A 22,807-nucleotide genomic window follows, 5' to 3' on the forward strand; every position below is an offset into this window, starting at 1 on the left:
TGCATGTCTTAAACAATTCAGACAACTTGTCAAATCTCACAATTCAAATCATGGAAAGGGATACCGTAACCATAATCGAATTCGAGAATACAATTTCACAATCACTATCTTTTTAAAATCTTTCTTAGTGAAAGCATTTCCTCACAGTCATTTTCATGAAGGAGGGAATCTTATGACACTTAGATTTTAATGGTGTATGTGTTCCTATCCATGTGAATTTGTCAAAATCAAGGTTTACGACAAATTCAAACTCATATGGACCGAAATTTCTTAATCTTGATTTCTTTCCTTATGGTAGCACAGCTGCCCACCATGTCTTCCAAGTAGTCTAGCAGCTCACCTTTTTCTTATCAATGTACTTTCCATTGATCAAGGTCCTTGCCTTTTATGCATTCAAACGAGAACTCACATGCATAATTAACTCAATTGGAATGGCATAGAAACAAAATAGTGTCAACACGATAGGTTGTAAACCTCAACTCGTGTGCTAGTGATGATCGATAAGGTTTATTTGATTTGTTCTTGAAACCTTTCAAGACCATTAAGACTCCCACTGACTCCTTGACATATAAGATTCTCTTGTCAATATTTCTTGACAGACAAATATTCAAGAGTTAGTGTAGTTTTTATCAAAACACTTCATAAATTGGACCTAGTTGGTCTTTGTCTTATCCAAGACATCACAACTTTCCACATTTGATGAATGTTATAAACCTTGTTAATACTTATCACTCAATGTCACAATCTTAACTCTAAGACTTGTTTTGGAACAAAGTATGATTGACTTCTTGATTTAACCATTTCTTCAATTCTTGATTTCTCTTCTTAAACATACAATTGTACTAAGACTCACTTAGAGGATCAATTGAGATATGGTTCTTAATCATTAAGACCTATCATAAAGAATAAAAGGTACTCTCCCTTCTTATTAGAATGGAGAAACTTTTATCTTTCTGCCTACTTGATTCTTCTTATTCGTTCTGCTATTGATCTAAACTTTTTCAATCAATTCATAATTACACTTAATCTTGTAAGTATAATCATATTTACTAAACCTTTAGTAAATCATGACGAATATCATTGTTACTCTTATGGTGGACTTGATCAACACACAACTTTGTGTACTCGATCTCCTAGTCCTTCATTTGACACTTTGTCAATGAATTAGTCTAATTTCCAAACATGAAATTTCTCATTCATCGTGCAACCAATTTGCATGATTCCAAGTTTCTGTCCAATTGAAACTTGGGCGAGGAGAAACTCTCCCTATTTGGTAAATTCTCGACTTCCCATAAATAACATAATAAGAACCAAATCCATTATTGCTAATAATAGAAACATTCAAACATCAATTTTTCATATACGCCATTGCAAGGATAAATAAATAATATAAAATCAAAATTTATTTTATTGCGGACAAATTTGTCCTTACAATGCAATTCATTGAAAAACTATGCTAATACATCTTTCTTAGCAATCTAATTCTAACTCTAAGTAGTAGCTCAAGAATCTAATCTTCGAGAAATGCGATCGAAATCCATTCCTTCACGGTTAGATTCTGCTCACTTCTTCCCTTAAGCTTCCTTTCTTTTCTTCGATCCTACAAAACATCAATTGTGATCTTATCACATTATGTATTAAGAATCTAGAATAGAAGCTTAAAAGAGTTAGTTAATGGATTTTACCTATATTAGAGCCATACGTTTCGACTCTCCCATCTCTTAGATCTCTTAGGTAAATGGGGCAGCTTCGTCTCCAATGCCTTTTCTCTTGGCAATAAAAGCAAATTGACTCTTTTGGAACATGACATGGAACTACTTCAGACATTGCCTTTCTCTTATGATCAAACTTTTTTGATCATAGCATGTCTTTCGTTTCCATTGTCTATATCCATAAAGGTTTTGAAGGCAGATTCACCAATCAACTTTGCTTTTCTATTGCGCCAAACCATTGCTGATTCAACAACAATAAGCATATAGGTGAGATCTATAAGGGTCACGTCGCGGTTCATCATATAGTACTCTCTTACGAACTCACTATATAAGTTAGGAAGTGACTGAAGAACCCAATCAATAGCCATTTCCTCACAGACAACGGATCCCAACATTCTTAACCTATCAATGTGTGACTTCATCCCTAGGACGTGTGCACACACCGGCTTTCTTTCTTTTGTTTACTTGCCAAAAGGGCTTGAGTGAGTTTGAACTTTTCAAGCCTTCAAACTTGTGGGTTAGGGAGAACAATTGGAGGAGGTGGAGGAAGTGAAGCATGATTTCTTGTTCCTCGATCGAATCGTGGAATACCATCTTCATGTGGAATGCTTGTTCCATGGGATTTGGGAAGACCATAGTTGTCGAACTTTGACATCTACAAAACGGGAGAAAATGAATTCAAGTTAGTTGATTGATTGACTACTTAGTAAATCACCCAAATGAGATACTAAGTCTAGGACCCAACACAATATCCTACAACTCGGGAGAGGGATGCCGTAACCCAAATTGCAAAACATTTGAAGGTAAGTGAATGACGATTCACTAATTTCCACCATGAAAAACGAAAAAGAAATTTAAGTATTAAATCTATGAAAAATCCTAGATCCTATGAGATTCATTGAACATTTCAATGGCATGTTTAAATCTCGATATGCCCCTCTTGTTTGTGACTGGGATGCTGAGGATCACAAAGTGGGTGTGAATAACCATGCAAACTTACATGGTGCCCTCACATGTTACAGTCACCTATTCGATGTGCCGGTAAACCACACACGCTCCACCGAACTATGACAACATTGAGTCACCCTTTGCTACTTTTGCTTATAACCATTTAGTGTGTCGGTAAACCACACACGCTCCACTAACGTCTTCGCAAGGGCACAAAGTGTAATTTCATGGAATTGCATCAATTCACTTTTGCCTAAGTAACTAATATTGGGAATTTGTAAAACATTTAGTTACTTTTGTAATTCATTATACTTATAATGGAAGGTTTCGTCCTATCCTACCCATTCGGCTAACGACCCTCCACTAGTCAAGAGTGCGGTGGGTAAGAGTGGAAACCCATTCAATCGCCATTTTATAGGCAATTTCCTTAAACACCCCTTATAGACCAGCTTCGTGAATGAGGCATACTAACGGTAAGACTGACTTTTACTCATACATATATATAATGTTAGACTTTTAATGTTATATATAGTATAGGGTATATTTTGCACTTTTAAAATATTAGGTGGTCAAATTTAACAATTATACTTTTAATTCAATTAAATTGTAAACCAAAACTTTATGGATTTATTAAGCCTCTTTTAATTATACACCTTAATTAATTAATAAAACCATAAGGGTGTGATTTGAATTCTTTTCAAAACAATACTAGGGTTTTAGAATTTAACATTCCTAATTAAACTTTTAATCAACTTTTAAATTCCAAAACTTGAGGGCAAGTTTTGAAACATTTCAAAACATTAGAGTTTAGAATTTAAATATACATCAAAATTAAACAATTAATAAAAATTTAAATTTCAAAACTTGAGGGCAGGTTTTGAAACCTTTTTCAAAACATTAGGGTTTCAACTATTTAAATTTCAAAACAACAAAACTTTTGAGGTCAAATTTAAACTATAAAACCTAAAGGGGAAAATATGAAACATTTCATAACACAAGGATCAAATAACAAATAATCTAAATTAACATTTAATCACATAATTATCCATATTTGATTTATTTAATGATTTCTTGCAAAACAATTTACCAATTTAATCAAAATAATTAATCAATTATCACATAAGGAAACAAATATTTTATTAATTGATAAATATCTTCAATTAGATCAAGAATATAGTCATATATATCAAAAAAATCGGATTTATATTGATCTAATATGATAAGGCAAGTATTCTCAAGCAAAAACAACAAGAAATCCCAGTTTTCCCTCCTTCTGACCAACCGACTCGTCGAGTCAAGCATGGACTCGGCGAGTTCATCTATAGACTCGGCGAGTTCATCTATAGACTCGGCGAGTTCAACAAGCAGAACCACAAAAAACGAATTTTTTCAACATACAAGGCATCAATACAATAGAAACCAATCTAGGCTCTGATACCACTGATGGGTTTTGGTCATAAGAACATCCTATGTGCTCATACAAACCCTAATGTTTGGATCTAGGTTTCTCTATTGTACATGTAATTCATCCAAGACTATAAACCCTAATTCTAGCATACAAGTAATCATATTAACATAAGAATGGGTTTAAGATATTACCTTGATTGTTATGTAGCAATAACAATCCAATTCCTCCTTGTATTGACTTTAGAAAGCTTAGAGTCACAAATGTCACTCCTCTAATGGTTCACAAACACCAAGAGCAAGAGGATGAAGAGGAGATAAGATGGAGGCTTCCCAAAACGTGTACTAACCCTAGAAGAAAGCTTAGCCACGTTTTTGGGTCATAAGGGATCTATATATATAGGAGGCTATTAGGGTTATCTAACAAGGAAACCCTAATTTGGATGCTTAAGCCCTAAGCAACCCATGGATTCCTTTCCTTAAGGGCTTGGACGATTTCCCCATGGGTTTCCCCATAGAATTCGTCCACTCCTTAATATAAGGCAATCCATAGCGTAAATTACAATTATCTTATAATTACAATTTCAGTCCCTTAAGTTTAATTAATCTCTTTTAGTCACAAAACTAATTACCAATTAATTATCGACTAATATTAATTAAACAATATGATTTCTCCTTTAATATATTATTCCCATAATATATTAATAAATCATATTTAATCCTTTCTCTCCATAATTCATCCTATCAAGTTGCTTTGGTGAAGACAACCCAAAAGGACCATGCACCATCGGGTCAAGTACATACCAAAATAGTTATAGAGTTAGACACTAATCCAACATTTCTACCATACCAACCAATTCAAATTAAAAGAATAATAAGATTTTTCTAAGATTTTAGCGTAGCAGTGTGCACACAGAAATCGAGTTTTAGATCGATTGATTTTTGGCCAAAACAATGTAAACGAGAAAAGGAGATCTCGTTAATAGGATTCCAAAACTATAAAAAACCATCGAAAACGGACGCCGGATGCGAGATATATGCATTTTATACGGGCTTTAATAGGATAAGCATGTATAAATAAAATGAAGTCAAAACTAGCTGACAGAGTTTAAAGGAAAGTTGTAGATCTAGTCAGGAGCTTTCTATGGATATAAAGAACGTCGAAAATAGAGCTCGTATGAAGAAGATACGATTTTATTAATTTTTCCAAGAAGCATCATGCGCAGGTGGGTTGCACGGCGCGCACCTTCTAGAAGGTGCGGTGTGTACCACCATATTTGCAACACGTGGCAAAAAATGAGAGGAGCAACGTCTCAGGTGTGCACGACGCTCACACTAGGCGCAACACGCAGTTGTGCTATAAATAGACTTCGACTAATCATTTGCTTCCTCAAGACTTCGACTAATCATTTGTTTCCTCACTCCCCATCCTCCTCTATCTCGAAATTCTCTCGATTTTAACCCATTTCCCTTAGTTTTAGCCTTCCACGAAGCCATGTGATCCCTGCCTCTCAACTGTCCTGCCTGACTGATCCTTGCTTGTTAGATCTTGATGTAGACATTAGGATTAGTGAGGATCTAGACTATAGTTAAGTCACCAGGATCATTAGACTAAAACTTTATATTTATCATACTTAGGTCACGTCAAGGGAATATCTAGGGTGTTTACGAAGCGCTATCTTAATTTTGAGTCGCCTACCTCTGTCATGTGAGTGCATACTTTTAGCTTACATATAGATATCAAGTATTTAAATTGCCTAAATGTTATATGTTCTTATTATCTGAGTTCATGATATCCGTGTTATATGAGATAATGATTTTTTCCTAAAATATAATATATATGAATTTGTATTGTACTCATAATGTATTGGGTAGGACGGGTAGAAAGAGATAAAAGAAATTAGATATTAGTTAGGGTGTAACGTCCCGTTTTCACAACATTTTTTTTTAATTTTTATTAAGTTAAAACTTCCCGATTTATAAATCCATTATTAAGAAAACTGTCTATTCCAAATTACGTTTATTAAAAATATAAGTATCATAGAAAACGTGGAATCCTCGATGCTGCTAATGAGTGGGTACAGTCTCGCCTTCGCCTTCCCATCTACGTCCATGATACTTGAAACAATATACAATTGGATAAACATAAAGATTAGTGAGTTTCCCCCAAAATACCTCATACGATAAACATATAAGCATGCATAACTGTCACGACAATTTTATCGTGAGGCTACCATGATGTGGTCTATGCTTGGCCACAATGTGGTGGTCATCTGAGATTGACTTTGACCATTGAATTTTGACTAATTTAACCTTGGGTCTAACTTAAAGGCTTTGGGTTGATTGATTAAGTTTTGACCTTTTTTGGGTGATAGTCGGTTTGTGGGTTTGTCCAGTACGAGGAGTCGTGAATGTAGCAGTGTTTTCCAGTTCTGCGTATCAGGTGAGTTTCCTCACTATAATATGTGTTATGATGTATATCCTTGCATTGTAGGATATAAGGGGTAGTGATATGTTGGTTAAAGTATCAGTGGGTTGGTGGTCATCCAGTTGAGTGCCCTAGGGGTTATATGTAGTCATGTAGGATAGCTTGAGAACTCTTGATCTAGGCTTTCTTGCATGTTATTTGTTTGTTGTGGCTCTAGAGTGGGATCACATGTTTGACTATCTATCTCACTTCTGTTTATATACAACTATTCATTCATTTGGTGATCTATCAATTGTGGCGTAGTGTGCTGTATGAGACCTTGTATGATGTAGTGGGCTATTAGATAGGTAGACTAGTGTAGTTGCTTGTGTTGGTAGTTTGCTTATTTGTTTGTTTGTTATATATGCCAACATATCTTGTGGTGGATTGAGGCGATCCATATTTATATGGTAGGCCAAGATACCAGGGCGGGTCAGCAGTGTGCTGAAGGCCAGACACGTACCAACTATATGCTACATGCGATTGGGGCAGACTAGTCTTAGACTGAAGGCCATCATATGTATGCTTGTATGTATGTTGTGATATGTGGTATTTTGAGGGAACTCACCAAGATTTGACTTACAATTGTGGATTAAATGTTTCAGGTACTTTTGATAATCGTGGTAAGGCGAATGCGTAACTTTACACACTCATGAGCAATATTGGTGTTCTGCATTTTTGTGATACTCTAGTTCCCGTAAAATTGTATTTTGAACAAATGAGATTCTTGGCTTAACGTTTTTATAAAAAAGTAATTTATCTCAATTAAAAATGGATTTTTTTTGTGAAAAATGGGAGTTACATTTAAACCAAAATTTTCATTTCTAAAAGACATCCTTTATTACTCATAAATCATAAATCATAATATTAAAACATCTAAAACACATCCTTTAAATACACAACATAACAATCATTTGTTTTAGAATCATAAATCATAATGTTAAATTAGATTCAAATCATAAAAACTAGCGGAAGTCTCAAAACAATATCATAATATTAATGCGATTGTATAGTCACACCAAAACCTCCCCTTTATTACTCGAACAACCTAAAAAAATTTAAATACAACGAGTAAGTATAAAGCTTAGTGAGTTCCCAATATACCACATATTTCATCACATATACAATATATACCAATGGTAGGCTCATTATTCGTTGTGACATCATCCTCCTACTGGGTGTGTAGACTCATTATACATTATGACACTATCATCACATATGATTATACAGATTCTAGGCTCACTATACTTTGTGACATCATCATCCTACTGGCATGTAGGATCATTATACGTTTGTGACACATCATCCTATAAGATCTACACCACATCTAGGCTTATTATTCGTGGTGACATCATCCTCATCCTAGGCTTGTAGGCTCACTATACATCGTGACACTATCATCTTATAAGACTTACCAATTACTGTAATATTAGATTATTATAGGCTAATCACACATATATACACTAATAGTAAACAAAAACCATAACATACAAAGGACATATAATGTCACACATAGTATAGTGAGAAAATTCACATGAATTTGACAATCACAAACTCAATAATAGTCTCCTCAAACTAACAACCAACACGAAGCACATAATACCAAACAAAGATCAAACCTCAGTCTAATACCCAAATCCATCAAAGTTTGACCAAAAGTTAAATCGGTAAAATATTTAAAGGTCAATGGGTCATCGCGTCGTGACCTAGCTCTTGGTCACGTCGTAACCACTAGGCGTGAAAAATAGCACAACTGCCTTTCAAGCTTCGCGTCGTGACCCCTACTTGTTTGTGTAATGTTGTTATGGTAAATGCAAATCCTTTATTAAGCATTTAATATCTTAAGACAAAAGCTTATACTTTCCCACACCCTTATACAGATGGTCGTAATAGATAAAGTTTCAAACTTTATCCACATGCATGCCTCTAACATAACAAACTCTAACCCTAGATCCAAAATGAGCCCAAAATGCTAATAACATCATGAATTGTTCAAATATAAGGTTAGCATTCAATTCTTTTCACTACAATGGGTCCAAATAACCATTTCAAATAAACTTTAGACTTGGAGTTTTTCTAAAGACAAAAGTGCAAAATTGGTCCTTGTGGTTTGTAAAAAACTTTGGATGGGGTCCAAAATCTTTTCAACTTGTATGGATGGTCTAAAATCAGAAACTTTCTGTGATTTTAGTCCTAAAATGGTTTAAATGACTATTTTGCCCTTATTATTTCTATTTTACATTTTTTAAATTTGTTTTAGTATTTATATAATCACAAAATAATAGAAAAAATAAATTATCACCATTTTAATAATTATGAAAAAACAAAAAATAAAATAAACTACTCCCCCAACCTCTCTCTCTCTTTCTCTCTCTCTTTCTCTCTCTCTCTCTCTCTCTCTCTCTCTCTCTCTCTCTCTCTCTCCAAACGACACCAACCAGAAAACCACCCCATCCTAATTTCACTTATTCACCACCACCACCACCATTACACCCCTCCATCTCCACCACCCTCATCTTCATCTTTTCCTGTAACCTACCCCCACCATCGGTATTGCTGCCTGCACCGTCCTTCCTATCGACCCATTATCGGCCATAACTTCAGTTTAATGAGCATGAATTTTATCTAGGTTCTCTAAGTTCATCTTCTTCCTCTACCTGCATCTTCTTCTTCCTTTAGCTGTAAATCCGACGACCTCCTTATCGGAGACGCATATCCAAGTAGAACAGATTTGATGACCTTCTTATCACCTTCGACCCTAGCAATTCCAACATCCAATTTGGGGGTTTTATGCACAATCAAGAACAAACATGGTTGTAGGTACTAATTTTCTTTGGCTTTTGCAATGCTAGAAGGTGGATTCAATAAAGATATCATGCCTATTGGAGAATACAAGATTTTACAGAATTTAGATCGATTGAATGGAGAAAGAAGAAGCAGTGATGCTATTAGTTCTGATTTGGGGTATCGAAAATGGTGTTGGTTGATTTCTTGCTAACCTCCATTCATCCACACTGATGTTCAGACATAAATCCCCTCCAGATGAGTTTTGTTGATGCTAGTGTTCTTATCAGTGAAGATGGGTGAGTCTTGAGTTTAGCCCTATTGCAAAAAAATATGATACCCTTTGTAAGGAATCACCAAGAGGGTTAGTTGAGTACCAATTATGGAAGAGAATTGAGTCGACAGGGTAGTTTTTTCACATGAACTGCTCATACTCATACAAGTAATCATCAGAAAATCTTCATTGTGATGATGAGTCTTCATTGTAGATCGATGTTGAAGAAGTTGTCAACAATAAAACTGGAACTTTTCCATGGAATCCTGTAGAAGCAGACGACATTTGTGTGTGTGTGTGTGTATGAAAAAGAGAGAGAGAGAGAGGAAGGGATTAATATAAATATACAAAAAGGAAAAGGAAAAGGAAAAGAAATTAAAAAAGAATCATTGGAAGGGCATATCAGTCATTTTAGGTTGTATGTGGACCAAATTCACAGATAATAGAGTTTGAGAGGACCAAATCCACATAAAGTTTCTGATTTTGGACCATCTATGCAAGTCGAAAAGATTTTGGACTCCATCCAAAGTTTTTTACAAACCACAAGGACCAAATTTGTAGTTTTGTCTTTTCTAAACTCTATAGAATCATCATAGAAGAGACCAAATATGGTCAAAATCCTACATCTAAAAACCAAAAGCCATAAAGGTAGGAACTTGATAACTTGAAGAGCATAAGGAAGTGTCTAGAAGGTAGGAATCTATCTTGCTTCCCTTGACACCAAAATGGCATACTTCTTCTTCAAGTTCCAATAACAAGGCAACAAATCTAAAAATGCAAGGAATGCGGCTAAAGTTTCATGCATAGGAGAATCTGGTGGTTGGATGATGATAAAAGAGGAAACCCTAATTCCTAGTGCCTTTAAATAGGGATCAAGGCTCGAGATTAAGGTTTTAGGTTGATTACGACAACACGTCGCGACTCTTACCTGGTTAGTGGTTAGTTGATCTTCATTTGTAACTTGGTTAGTTAGCAACACTCAAAATACAAATATCCATTTAAAGATGATATAATTATTTCTACATTATTCACTCCATCGATAACTTATTATTTTCTTATGACTTTTTTTTGATATTTACATCTGCACAATATATTCAAATTTACTTATTATAAATTTTATAAACATAACCATTGATGAATTATCTTCTTGTTTGGATGTTTGGTTTCCATGTACCTAGTTCTCCTAACTTGTCACCCCTTAAGATACATATTACCCATTATGACAATATACTTTCATTTACCCAAATATATATGGTTTCTTCATACTTCTTCCTAAAGTTGTACATATATATTCTACATCCACATATAGTATTTAAAATCACAAGCTTTATGAAAACATAAAATAAAAACATTCTTTTTGTCAAAAATGTAAAAAATCATACACGGCTCAAAACAAGAATTTTAAATAGAACAAGGAACAAAATCGTAATGAAATCTTATATGGTGAATATAAATTATTAAAAGATTCTTTTTTGTATGTAAACAAAAAATTGCCAAATATTAAGTCAATGTACTAAAAGGAAGAACCCAAAAGCTCTTGGTCACAACATTGCGAGTGACGCGGAAAAAAAAATGCTGGCAGCTAAAATTATTCCCCGTCCCTCAATCACTCAAACCCTAGCATTCCCGAACCCTAGCATCAAAACCTCGCAAAAACCCTCAATTCTGTCCACTTCATGCCTCAAATCATCCTCTCAATCTGTCCTCACAGAATCCCTATCAACAACCCCTGCCAATGCCCGCGTAAAAATCCTCTCCGAAGCCCTGCCGTTCATCCAGAAGTTCCGTGGGAAGACTGTGGTGGTGAAGTATGGAGGGGCTGCGATGAAATCCGAAGCGCTTCAGAGATCCGTGATCACTGACCTCGTCCTCCTCTCCTGCATCGGACTCCGTATCGTGTTTGTCCATGGCGGAGGACCTGAAATCAATCAATGGCTCAATCGATTGGGCATTAAGCCTAATTTCCTCAACGGTCTACGTGTGACAGACGAATCGACTATGGAGATTGTGTCGATGGTTTTGGTTGGAAAGGTTAATAAGAATTTGGTTGCTTTGATTAACAAAGCCGGTGCGACAGCTGTTGGATTGTGCGGAACAGATGGGAGGATTTTCACTGCTAGTCCTTCTCCGAATGCTGCTCAGTTAGGTTTCGTTGGAGAAATTTCCAGCGTCGACACTTCAGTGCTACGTCCCTTGATTAATGACAACCTCATTCCGGTGATTGCTTCAGTGGCTGCAGATGGGACTGGCCAGTCTTATAATATAAATGCTGATACGGCGGCAGGGGAGCTGGCAGCAGCTTTGGGGGCCGAGAAGTTGCTTTTGTTGACTGATGTAGCTGGGATTCTTGAAAATAAAGATGATCCTGAGAGTTTAGTGAAGGAAATAGATGTGAGAGGAGTGAAGAAGATGATGGACGATGGGAAGATTGCTGGTGGTATGATCCCAAAAGTGAATTGCTGTATAAAGTCACTGGCTCAAGGTGTTAAAACAGCAAGTATTATTGATGGGCGACTGGAACACTCTTTGCTGTTGGAGGTTCTCACGGATGAAGGGGCTGGAACTATGATTACTGGGTAAGAATTAATTTTTTCTTTTTGGGTGTTTACCATTGTTCTTTCTTGTCTGTAGACTGTAGTTAGAAGTTTTGGTAATTTTATCCTATGTTCTTACTAGATTTCTGTTGTGAAATGTTTGATGCCTTGGATAAGTTATTTATATCCTGGATGTTTTTCTTTGTGGAAAGAGGAATGTTGTTCAAAAAAACTAAAAATAGATGGTTTAAGTTGTAGTTTGGATTAAAACCACCGTTGAATAAAGCTACAATCTTCAGCTAATTATTATTTGCTTTCGATGCTCATTTGTTTCTTTTTTAACATTTTGATTTAGATGCTCGTAGATCATATTTAAATCACTTGATAGAATCCAGTCAATCAAACAGATAACAACTAAATCGAATCATATTATTTCTCTTGTAATGCGGTGAATATACATCACTATTAAATTTTATTGATTACCAAAACTTGTAAAAGAACCTCTCCTATTCTAGCTTCTTTTAATTCCCCATAGAAACAACTAGCTTAGTTCATCATAGGATTCTTCATGGACCAAGCATCTAGTCTCTCAATGGTGACAATCTCTGTTCCATTGTTAAATACATGCAAATGTGCATTCTCATTAATCGCCAGTGTTGGATAAACCCTAGATGTTATGACCGTTTTACCCCCTGCTGCAAAGCTTTCCACAACCGAATGATCAATCAAGCTCCTAAGCGAGATCTTGTTGTCAGCTAAATCTAAATCCACAAACCCCCCAAAAGATGGTCTATACTCTTGTTCGTTCAATGTTGACCTTTAAGTTTTCCAAAAAGTAAAAAGAAACGAATGTCAGTTTTTTAAAAACGTGTAATAGAAGAGAAAAAGAAGTAAAGTTAGAGAGAGATTACGGCATAGCATCGGAGCACATGAGAACTCTACGGTTGGTGTTAGGAGTGTTGAAAACCCTAAAAAACACGGGTGTGTATTCTTCGAAACCATTTGATGTCAATGTTAAAAGACCAAACGGCCCTAGCCCACCTTGTTTGGTTGTACCCATGACTTCACATATATTTTCCGCAAGAGTTTCCAGTGGGTATGTTTCATCCCATGCATTATCATACGCCTCTGCTTTATCCAAACTTGGGAACGTAAACACCACGTCCACATCCGCCTGTATTCATAATCATAATAATAATCATAATCAGTAGCGTGGGGCCCACACTTCCCCCTACTATATTCTTGATGTTATGTTTTTATTTAACGTAGATTGTCTATATTGTAAGTATGTTGCAAGAATTGAATTTCGAACCTGGGCAACGGTGATTCCTTCAACTTCAACTTTATCGCCTTGATTGAGCTCCACGTTGCTTAGTTGCACATTCACATCTCTTAGAGTTTCCAGTTCAGCAACCGGCCATAGTAGCAATTGCTTTCCAGATGGATCTAACCAAACGGTTCGTGGAATGCACTACACCATCGCCAAAAAATCAATCAAAACTATATATAGTATAAATCCAAAGGTAGTTACGGTTTTACAAATGTAAGAAATTACGAAATAACCTGGATTCCAGCCCATCCTTTCTTGACATATTCATCTATAGTACTAGACTCATTAGCCCAACCCCAAATAACCCTACGGTTCTTCGAAGGGTCAAAAAATGACTTAGAAGCATAAAAATTCCCCCAATCGTATCTTAAACCAGCCCAACTATCAATCATTCCTTCATCCGGGATGTATATATCTTGTTCAATATCATATTTTCCAATCGTGTAGTAATCATACCTAGTCATATCAAGGCTAACCTTAAAAACATGTTTGATTTCACCTTCGATTACTGTAGTATCCAACCCGTTCTCTCCCGTAATCGATACCGGGTAGAAATCAGGACATTCAAACATACCGACATTTTCTGTCTCGTGCAAAGGGTGATCAACTAGGGTCCAGTTTATAAAATCCGGGCTTCTGTATAGATATGATACACCTACCATATCCCGCTTACTACCTACAGTCATTTCCCATTGACCATTGAGCATCCAAGCGGTTGTGGGGTCACGAAATGCTGAGGCGTTCTCTTGGGTTGGTTTTATGATTGGATTATCATCGGGTTTGATCCATTTTGTTAGGTATGGATCCGAAGTGTCTTCGGGTATTGCGTAGTTTTGGACTTGATAACCGGGTTCGGGCTGCTCGGCCGTTATTCCGGTGTATAAAATGATTGGTTTGTTGTCGGGAAGGACGGTGGCGGACCCAGACCAGCAACCGAACTGATCGAATGGCTTCGATGGTTCGATTGCTGGTTCTAGTGGGGTCCAGTTGATTAGGTCTTCAGATACTGAGTGGGCCCACACTATGTTACCCCATACCGAACCTTTTGGATTGTATTGGTAGAATAAATGGTATATTCCCTTGTAAAACATTGGTGCTGTAAATATCACCAAATTGCAAAACACAAGTTAAATTACATATTATAATTTTTTGTAAATTTGTAGATGAAAGTGAAGTGTGTGAAAGTTTAACTTACCATTGGGATCTTTTAATCGTTTGACCAATTTCGGCGGCAAGTCATGCATTGAAAAGGTAAAATAAAAATATTTAGTAAACGATATTAGAGAAAATTACAATTTCTATTGTTTCTTGTAAAAAACTAAAACGCCATGATTTGACTTTACCATTGATCCAATTTTGCTTAGGTTGAAAGTGGTAGCCAGTTCTGTGAGCTTCCTGGATTTCAGTGGCGCTAATGTTTTGTAAATCTTTAAAAATCTTGTGGAACCCCATCACTCCTCCTTTGAAGTTATTCAATGTATGTGAGAAACATACCAACGCTACCAAACCCCAAACAAACACATTGAAAGACCCCATGTTTTTCCTAATACTTAACGATTCTTAAAGATATCTGTATATATTAAGTTGAAATGGTAGAAGATATTAATGGGATTTTATAGTGTGAAGGAGGGAGAGTAGTTATGCTTTTAGGGAGTTATGAGGGAAGTTATTAGTGGAGTTACGAGGGTGTGGAGTTGAGTTATGACGAATCACTGGTTAAATTAAGTCGCCAGTTATTTATTTATTCCTATTATTATTATGATGAGCCACTATTGTAATGTCATGAATATATGAACTTCTAGTCTTTTATTATTTACGAAAACTCTATTACATATCACAATAAAAGCCTAATTAACAACTTCTATTTTAGCTTCCTCTAATCCGTTATCAAAACAACTACTTTAGTTAGTTCATTTTAGGAGTCTTCATGGACCAAGCGTCGAGTCTCTCAATAGTGACAATCTCCGTTTCATTGTTGAATACATGCAAATGTGCATTCTCGTTAATTGCCAGTGTCGGATAAATCCTAGATGTTATGACCGTTTTACCCCCAGCTGCAAAGCTTTCCGCAACCGAGTGATCAATCAAGCTCCTAAGTGAGATCTTGTTGTCGGCTAAATCCACATCCACAAACCCTCCAAACGATGGCTTGTACTCTTGATTGTTCAATGTTGACCTTTTACATTTTCCAAAAAACAAAAGTAATCAACATTAGTCACGACATTGTGGATCAACGTAATCACACAGAGAATAAAAAAAAGTGCTCAGAGATTACGGCATAGCATCAGAACACATGAGAACTTTATGCTTGGCGTCAGAAGTGTTGAAAACCCTAAAGAAAATCGGTGTGTATTCTTGGAAATCCTTCGAGGTCAATGTTAAAAGACCAAATGGCCCTAGCCCACCTTGTTTGGTTGTACCCATGACTTGACATATGTTTTTCGCAAGAGTTTCCGGTGGGTATATGTCATCCCATTTAGTATCATACGCCTCTGCTTTACCCAAACCAGGGAAACTAAAAACCACATTCACGTCCGCCTGTATTGTCATATTATAATCATAATCATAATCATAATTATATTCATACAACAAAAAATATGAGAACCTGGGCAGCAGTAATTCCTTTAACTTCAACTTTATCTCCCTGTTTGAGTTTCGTATTGCTTAGCTTCACATTCTTATCTCTTAAGGTCTCCAATTCAGCAACAGACCAATTTAACAACTGCTTTCCAGAGGGGTCTAACCAAACAGTTCTTGGTATCAACTACACCATCGCCAAATCTTGATTTGAAGCCTCAATCGAAACTATCAAATGCAAAGGGTAGATATATTATAAGGCTTTACATATGTAAGAAAGAAACTACAAACCTGGATTCCAGCCCATCCTTTCTTGACATTTTCATCTTCAGTACTTGACTCGTTAGCCCAACCCCAAATAACCCTACGGTTCTTCGAAGGATCAAAAAACGACTTAGAAGCATAAAAATTACCCCAATCATATCTTAAACCAGCCCAACCATCGATCATTCCTTCATCCGGGATGTATATGTCTTGTGATGCATCGTATTTTCCGATCGTGTAGTAATCATATTTAGTGATCTCAAGGCTAACCTTAAAAACATGTTTGATATGATCACCATCAATTACCCTAGTGTCCAACCCTTTCTCTCCTTTGGTGGATACCGGGTAGAAATCCACGCATTCCCACATACCCGTGTTCTCTTTCTGATGCAATTGGTGATCGACCCTAGTCCACTTAATGAAATCCGTGCTTCGATACAAATATGACACACCTACCATACCCTGCTTACTACCTATCGTCATTTCCCATTGTCCATTGAGCATCCAAGCTGTTGTTGGGTCACGGAATGCGGATGCGTTCTCTAGGGTTGGCTTGATGATGGGATTGTTGTTAGGTTTGATCCATTTTGTTAGGTATGGATCTGAAGGGTTTTCAGGTATTGCATAGTTTTGGACTTGATAACCGGGTTCAGGCTGCTCGGAGATTAGGCCGGTGTATAAAATGATCGGTTTGTCACCGGGAAGAATGGTGGCAGACCCAGACCAGCAACCGAATTGATCGAATGGCTTCGATGGCTCGATTGCTGGTTCTAGTGGGGTCCAATTGATTAGGTCTTCAGATATCGAGTGGGCCCATGCAATGTTACCCCACACAGAACCTTTTGGATTGTGTTGGTAAAATAAATGGTAGAATCCCTTGAAAAACATTGGTGCTGTAAATATATATGGCCAAATTGCAAATTAAATGTAAGTGATATGGCATTTTTTGTACTTTTTGTAAATGAAAACTTAAGTATATGACTTACCATTAGGATCTTCCCATTGTTTGACCAATTTCAGCATCAAATCATGCAAAACAAAATTAAGTAGAAATCATATCAGTTTGTTATGATAGAAAAAAGAACTCTCATTTGCGTTTTACGAAAGGGTGATTAAAAGCATAGTGCTGGTTCATACAAACAAAACCCATAACAAAGAGAGATCAACAACTGATATCGATAAAAAAAAATATTTCTATTTGCTTTGTTGGTACAATCGGAATTTCTATGAACTTATTCAAAATTATAAAATTGATTGTAGATTTTTTATGTATGAAAATTATTTAATTTATGAACTTATACTAAATTTTGTAAAAACATGCAACATTCAAGAAGAAAAGGAAGCACACGTATTAATGCATGTATGTGCAAACGTGTATTTTGATCTACAATAAGCATTAGATAACATGTGTAATGAGCAAATTAAGATGAGTAGACGACCACCATGGCATATATACCGTTGATCCAATGCTTCTTGGGTTGAAAGTGGTAGCCACTTCTATGAATTTGTTTGATGTCAAAAGCGCTAATGTGTTGTAAATGTTTGGAAACCTTATGGAAGGCCAAGACACCTCCTTTGAAGTAATTCAACATTGGGGATAAGCATACTAACCCTGCCAATCCCCAAACAAACACACTGAAAGACCCCATCATCTTTTTTCAACAGCAAGCGAATTAGTATATGATTAATTAAGCAAAAAATCTAAAAGAAGCTAGAAAAAAAAGGAAACATCCTAGCTAGAGGGCTACAACATCACTTCGCTCATCAATACAAGATCTTTCGTACGATTGCAAAGACCCAATTATTTTATTCTAACAAACATTTAATAATCCTCAATTATATTTCTATATATTAAACTAAAAAGTTCAAAAAAGAGATAAAACAGGTTAATGGAAAATTATTGTATGAAGGCGGAGAGGGAGTTATGAGGTGATGGTAAAGAGAATTTCAAGGAAAACATCACTCACTTACACACAAAGGGTTTTCAATCATGTTCAAATTGGTGGATCATAAAAACTCAACCCGGCTAAGACCGATATGAATATTTGTACTGTCTTGCTCAATTCTAACTCAAAGCCATAAATGAGTCACGACTAGCGAACCCATTTAATTATACGTGTTCACGTGTCAGATTCATGTTCATTGGTTAGAATTGGATTCATGGGTCACACTTGTTTAATTAGGGAAATTTTCAGAAAGATAAACTATTAAGTACATCCAAATTCCAATAAAAAAATTGATAAAGTGGTAAAAATATTCAAATAAAAAGTTAAAAACATTCATGCAAACACAAAAATCCAAATCCAATTACATACCAATAAAAATTCAAAACGTTAACGCAAAAGACATAACCAGAATTTCAATTTCTTCTCCCAAAAACAAATTCCTTTGTTAGTTTCTCCAACATACTTTCTATCGATGCTTTCTTTTTCATAATGAGATTAGTAGAAACAATATGCAAAGTTAAATTTATGACTTCTTAAAAGATATATAAGCAAAAAATCTAAAACCGGTGTTAAAAAAAACTCAATAGATGTCAACTTAACGTTTATTAGAATTCGTTGCTTTTGTTTTATCTTAGGCAAAGTTCATATCCATGATGCTTTCAGTTGAGTTAGTTTTTCAAAAGTAACATGCGTTACCTAGATAAGGAACAAAAAAAATGAATAATCAATACAAACTATTACTTAATATAAGTAAACAATAAATTATAAAATATTACATTTTTCTCCAAACAACCAATTCCTAATGTAAATTAAAGCTTCAAGTTCAACCATTTCAGGGCGTCCTAGAACTTTGATATTTATTTCAAAATTCTTCCACCGAGACTAAAAACCGATTCAAATGCTACTGCTGAAATGAAAATACAAAGTATATTCATTACTAATTTAAGCTAATTCTTGATACCTATAACGTTAAGGATTTTCAAAACTCAAGCATGTTAATGGAAGAAGTTCTTTAGCTCTTGGCTTAAGAAGGTATTATTGCAATTCACTTTTTAGTCGAATCCAAAGTACTCTTCTATAAGACGATCGTGTCCGGCTTTACAGCATATATAGATGACGTCATCTGCAAAGTAGTCTTCTATAAAACGATCGTGTCCGGCTACGTGATTTCTACGCAACAGCAGGTTTCTTGTTTTAATCGTGCACGTGATGTTTTGCCTTGTCGGTTTTGAAAGTATGCAACCGTTTTCGCCATGATGGAACCGATAAACATAGCCGTTAGAACCGTCGAATCGGATGATGAAGATGATGACATACTGATTAATATTTTTGAAGAGAGTAAGAATGTATGGGTTAAAAAAATGTTGGATGTTGGTATTTATAGTGGGGGAATAGAAAAAAATTATATATATATATATATATATATATATATATATATATATATATATATATATATAACCGTTAGAACCATAAAAAAAATCTATAACCAATCACTTGTGGAGTGAGAATGCGGCAAGTCTTCCCCTCGGTTCCCGCACATCGCTTCCCACACCCCTGGTGCGGTGTTCATCGGAATGGGAAACCCCCTGCCCCTCCTTCCCGCACCGGCTCCGTCCGGTCTAATAGGAAGCGTCAAAGATGGTCATATCATCACCAACACCACTCCACCAATAACAGGAAATGGTGTTCACAACTGACTTGCTAGTAACTTGGAGAGAGAAAGAGAGAGAGAGGTTTATGCATTGACTTGGTTGTGTATATAAAAATATGTGTGATGCTAATAAGACACTCCTTAAACACCCGATTGACCTCTTTATAAAAAGTCAACATATAATTAACTAATAATCAGTTTTTCCAGAAAAAAATACAATTTCATCTAATAAAAATATTTTAAAATTTAATTATGATGTCTATAAGATAAAAGTGGATGTCTTTTTACCCAACCTAAAAATATACTCTCTATAATAAGGATGTACTGATGATGTGAAGCTCACTTGAAACCTAATGGAGTATACCTATAAGAGCATCCACACCTCATTCAACTAATGAGAGTTGAATAGGTTGCCAAGTAGGAGAGAAAATTTATATTTTCAAAGTCAATTCTTAAAAAGTCAGTAAATTTGTATTAGAAATCCATTCAACGGGTTCAATGAACTTGATACTCTCTCTTTTCCATATTATATTGAAATATAATTCATTCAATTTTTATTGTACTCCCATTACAGATGCCCTAATGATGAAGGGAGAGAGAAGGAACGATTTTTAACTGGCCACGTCTGCAAGAATGAACAGCTCGAGTCCGGTTTAAACTTCACATTTTTAGACAACTTCCAATTGTTCAAAAGCAAACAAGATATTTTGAACCAGGAAGCGCATTTCCTACATTTACATATTGTTCAATCAATCATGACCAAGTTCCATAGATTTTATTCGAAATTTCTGATCCATGGATAATTTCATAAAATTGTAATTTTAATTTATTTCTATCCTCTGTGATTTAATGATATGAAAATTATATCAGTTCATGAGAGCTCTTTTCATGGACCATGCATGTAGTTTCTCAACCACTATGGTCTCAGTACCATTGTTAAACACATGTAAATGTGCATCACCCGCCACTGCTAGTTTCGGATAAACCCTAGATGTGATTACAGTCTTTCCACCCTCTCCAAAGCTTTCCACAACCGAATGATCGATCAAGCTCCTAAGTGAAAGCCTCTTGTCGGCTAAATCCACGTCCACAAACCCTCCAAATGATGGCTTATATTCATTCATGTTCGTCGAGGAACTGTATTCATCAGAAAGTGAAGAAAACCAACAATGTTAATTAATAAAGCTTCAACTCATCTTACACTCTTTAAGTCACATAGGGGTTAAATGAACATTGTGTTTAAATAAGATAGATATAATTTGACTTACAGAGTAGCATCTGAGCACATGAGGACTTTATATGTCTTGACATAGGTCTTGAAAACCCTAAAGAAGACCGGAGTGTATTCTTCAAGATTCTTGGAAGCAAGTGCTAGAATCCCAAAAGGTCCAAGTCCACCTTGTGCGGTTGCACCCTTGATTCCACATATGTCTTTAGCGATATCTTCTCTTGGAAATTTGTCCCAGTTTCTATCGTACGCCTCAGCTTTACTCAGGCTTGAAAAAGTAAAACTAACATCCACATCGACCTGTATCATATCAGTATTACATCGTTAACGTTGTTACATGCATATATATTATTACCTCGATGTTTACAAACCTGAGCAGCAGTAATTCCTTTTATTTCCATGGAATCTCCTTTGTTTAGCTTCACATTCCTTATATTCTTCTTCTGACCTCTTAGGGTTTCTAGCTCATGTATTGGCCATTGTAGCAATTGTTTTCCACTAGGGTCCAACCACACCATACGTGGAATCAACTACATAATTAGAAACCAAAATCAAAATAGATATGATAAGAAAGAAGCCATATATATAGTTGATACCTCAATTCCTGCCCACCCCTTTGCAATATCTTCTTCTGTTGTGCTCGACTCATTACACCAACCCCACAAAATTCTTCGTTTCTTGACAGGGTCGAAGAAAGTTTTGGACGCATACAAGTTTCCATAATCATATCTTAACCCAGCCCAACCATCAACAGTAATGTTATCTGGATGATAGCGTTCGTTCACCACGTCATACTCTCCGATCGTATAATAATCATACCTTGTTTCATCAAGGCTCACCTTAAAAACATATTTAGTATGATCTTTGCCCAATGTGTAAGTCTCCAACCCGTTTCTAACACCAGGAGATGATAACGGGTAAAAATCTGGACATTCCCACATACCCGTACCCGGTTTGTCGTGAAACGGGTGTTTGGCCCTCGTCCACTTAACAAAATCCTTGCTTTTGTACATATACGCAATGCCTCGATCGTTGTGTCTGCTACCAACTAACATTTTCCAGTAACCATTGATGAACCAAGCAGTTGAAGGGTCACGGAAAGACGAAACGTTCTCTTGAGTGGGATTGAGGATCGGGTTGTTGATGTTGGGTTTGACCCAGTTTTGGAGATATGGATCGGAATAATTGGTAGGTATTGCGTAGTTTTGGACTTGATAACCTGGTTCCGGGTTTTCCTTTATCACTCCGGTGTACAAAATGACTGGTTTATCACCTGGGAGGATTGTGGCGGATCCGGACCAACACCCGTATTTATCAAACCATTTTGATGGTGTGAGTGCTGGTTTTAACCATTTCCAGTTGATCATATCAGTTGATACAGAATGAGCCCATACAATGTTTCCCCACACTGCACCTTTGGGATTGTATTGACAGAAGAAATGGTAGTATCCTTTGTAATACATTGGTGCTGTTAGATAACATGAAAACAATATATAAACCATTTGGCATTTGTCATTTATGGTTGGATATAATATATGACTTATACATGAAAACTATATATAAACGACTTTGTCATTTGTCATTTATGGTTGTAACTTATAATAACGTATGCGCTATGTAATTGGATCGTGTTTTATGATTTATATATGTAATTGTTCAAAAGATCGACTCACCATTTGGATCTACGA

At 35.9% G+C, this 22,807-nt stretch overlaps 4 protein-coding genes across 5 annotated transcripts; 1 reads left to right on the top strand and 3 right to left on the bottom strand.

The window, feature by feature from the left end:
• Positions 1-11,109: 11,109 nt before the first annotated feature.
• NAGK (N-acetyl-l-glutamate kinase) lies at positions 11,110-12,426 on the top strand. The gene has a single exon (XM_079003454.1). The coding sequence runs from the start codon at positions 11,162-11,164 to the stop codon at positions 12,167-12,169; it is 1,008 nt and encodes a 335-aa protein (XP_078859580.1). The 5' UTR covers positions 11,110-11,161; the 3' UTR covers positions 12,170-12,426.
• Positions 12,427-12,544: 118 nt separating this feature from the next.
• Positions 12,545-15,141, bottom strand: LOC145055156 (beta-fructofuranosidase, insoluble isoenzyme 1-like). 2 transcript variants are annotated; one of them, XM_079003453.1, is made up of 6 exons: positions 14,797-15,141; positions 14,649-14,657; positions 13,687-14,549; positions 13,436-13,594; positions 13,035-13,297; positions 12,545-12,940 (listed from the first exon to the last, which is right to left on the bottom strand). In XM_079003453.1, the coding sequence occupies exons 1-6, from the start codon at positions 14,987-14,989 to the stop codon at positions 12,670-12,672; spliced, it is 1,758 nt and encodes a 585-aa protein (XP_078859579.1). In that variant the 5' UTR covers positions 14,990-15,141; the 3' UTR covers positions 12,545-12,669. The 2 variants fall into 2 exon arrangements, with proteins under 2 accessions (XP_078859579.1, XP_078859578.1); XM_079003452.1 differs by lacking the exon at positions 14,649-14,657.
• A 108-nt stretch (positions 15,142-15,249) lies between these two features.
• LOC145055158 (beta-fructofuranosidase, insoluble isoenzyme 3-like) lies at positions 15,250-18,130 on the bottom strand. Its single transcript, XM_079003455.1, has 6 exons — positions 17,751-18,130; positions 17,281-17,289; positions 16,322-17,187; positions 16,059-16,217; positions 15,729-15,991; positions 15,250-15,629 (listed from the first exon to the last, which is right to left on the bottom strand). Exons 1-6 carry the CDS (start codon positions 17,944-17,946, stop codon positions 15,359-15,361), a joined length of 1,764 nt encoding a protein of 587 aa, XP_078859581.1. The 5' UTR covers positions 17,947-18,130; the 3' UTR covers positions 15,250-15,358.
• Positions 18,131-20,459: 2,329 nt separating this feature from the next.
• Positions 20,460-22,587, bottom strand: LOC145055159 (beta-fructofuranosidase, insoluble isoenzyme 1-like). Its single transcript, XM_079003456.1, has 4 exons — positions 21,716-22,587; positions 21,491-21,649; positions 21,160-21,419; positions 20,460-21,028 (listed from the first exon to the last, which is right to left on the bottom strand). The coding sequence occupies exons 1-4, from the start codon at positions 22,580-22,582 to the stop codon at positions 20,758-20,760; spliced, it is 1,557 nt and encodes a 518-aa protein (XP_078859582.1). The 5' UTR covers positions 22,583-22,587; the 3' UTR covers positions 20,460-20,757.
• Between the last annotated feature and the right edge of the window lie 220 nt (positions 22,588-22,807).

The sequence above is a fragment of the Lactuca serriola genome, chromosome 5 (assembly GCF_051521515.1).
Source record: "Lactuca serriola cultivar US96UC23 chromosome 5, Lser_US96UC23_V15, whole genome shotgun sequence".
Classification (NCBI taxonomy): Eukaryota; Viridiplantae; Streptophyta; class Magnoliopsida; order Asterales; family Asteraceae; genus Lactuca; species Lactuca serriola.

What these genes read in the sequence shown, in the direction of transcription:
- LOC145055156 (XM_079003453.1), bottom strand. Translation starts at nt 14,989, where the DNA reads ATGGGGTCTTTCAATGTGTTTGTTTGGGGTTTGGTAGCGTTGGTATGT. An exon ending in AAGGATGGGCTGGAATCCAG is followed by an intron (nt 13,595 to 13,686) that starts GTTATTTCGTAA and finishes GCGATGGTGTAG; the next exon opens with TGCATTCCACGAACCGTTTG. An exon ending in AAGGAATCACCGTTGCCCAG is followed by an intron (nt 13,298 to 13,435) that starts GTTCGAAATTCA and finishes TTATGAATACAG; the next exon opens with GCGGATGTGGACGTGGTGTT.
- NAGK (XM_079003454.1), top strand. Translation starts at nt 11,162, where the DNA reads ATGCTGGCAGCTAAAATTATTCCCCGTCCCTCAATCACTCAAACCCTA.
- LOC145055159 (XM_079003456.1), bottom strand. Translation starts at nt 22,582, where the DNA reads ATGTATTACAAAGGATACTACCATTTCTTCTGTCAATACAATCCCAAA. An exon ending in AGGGGTGGGCAGGAATTGAG is followed by an intron (nt 21,650 to 21,715) that starts GTATCAACTATA and finishes CTAATTATGTAG; the next exon opens with TTGATTCCACGTATGGTGTG. An exon ending in ATGTGCTCAGATGCTACTCT is followed by an intron (nt 21,029 to 21,159) that starts GTAAGTCAAATT and finishes TGATGAATACAG; the next exon opens with TTCCTCGACGAACATGAATG.
- LOC145055158 (XM_079003455.1), bottom strand. Translation starts at nt 17,946, where the DNA reads ATGATGGGGTCTTTCAGTGTGTTTGTTTGGGGATTGGCAGGGTTAGTA. An exon ending in AAGGATGGGCTGGAATCCAG is followed by an intron (nt 16,218 to 16,321) that starts GTTTGTAGTTTC and finishes GCGATGGTGTAG; the next exon opens with TTGATACCAAGAACTGTTTG. An exon ending in ATGTGTTCTGATGCTATGCC is followed by an intron (nt 15,630 to 15,728) that starts GTAATCTCTGAG and finishes AAAATGTAAAAG; the next exon opens with GTCAACATTGAACAATCAAG.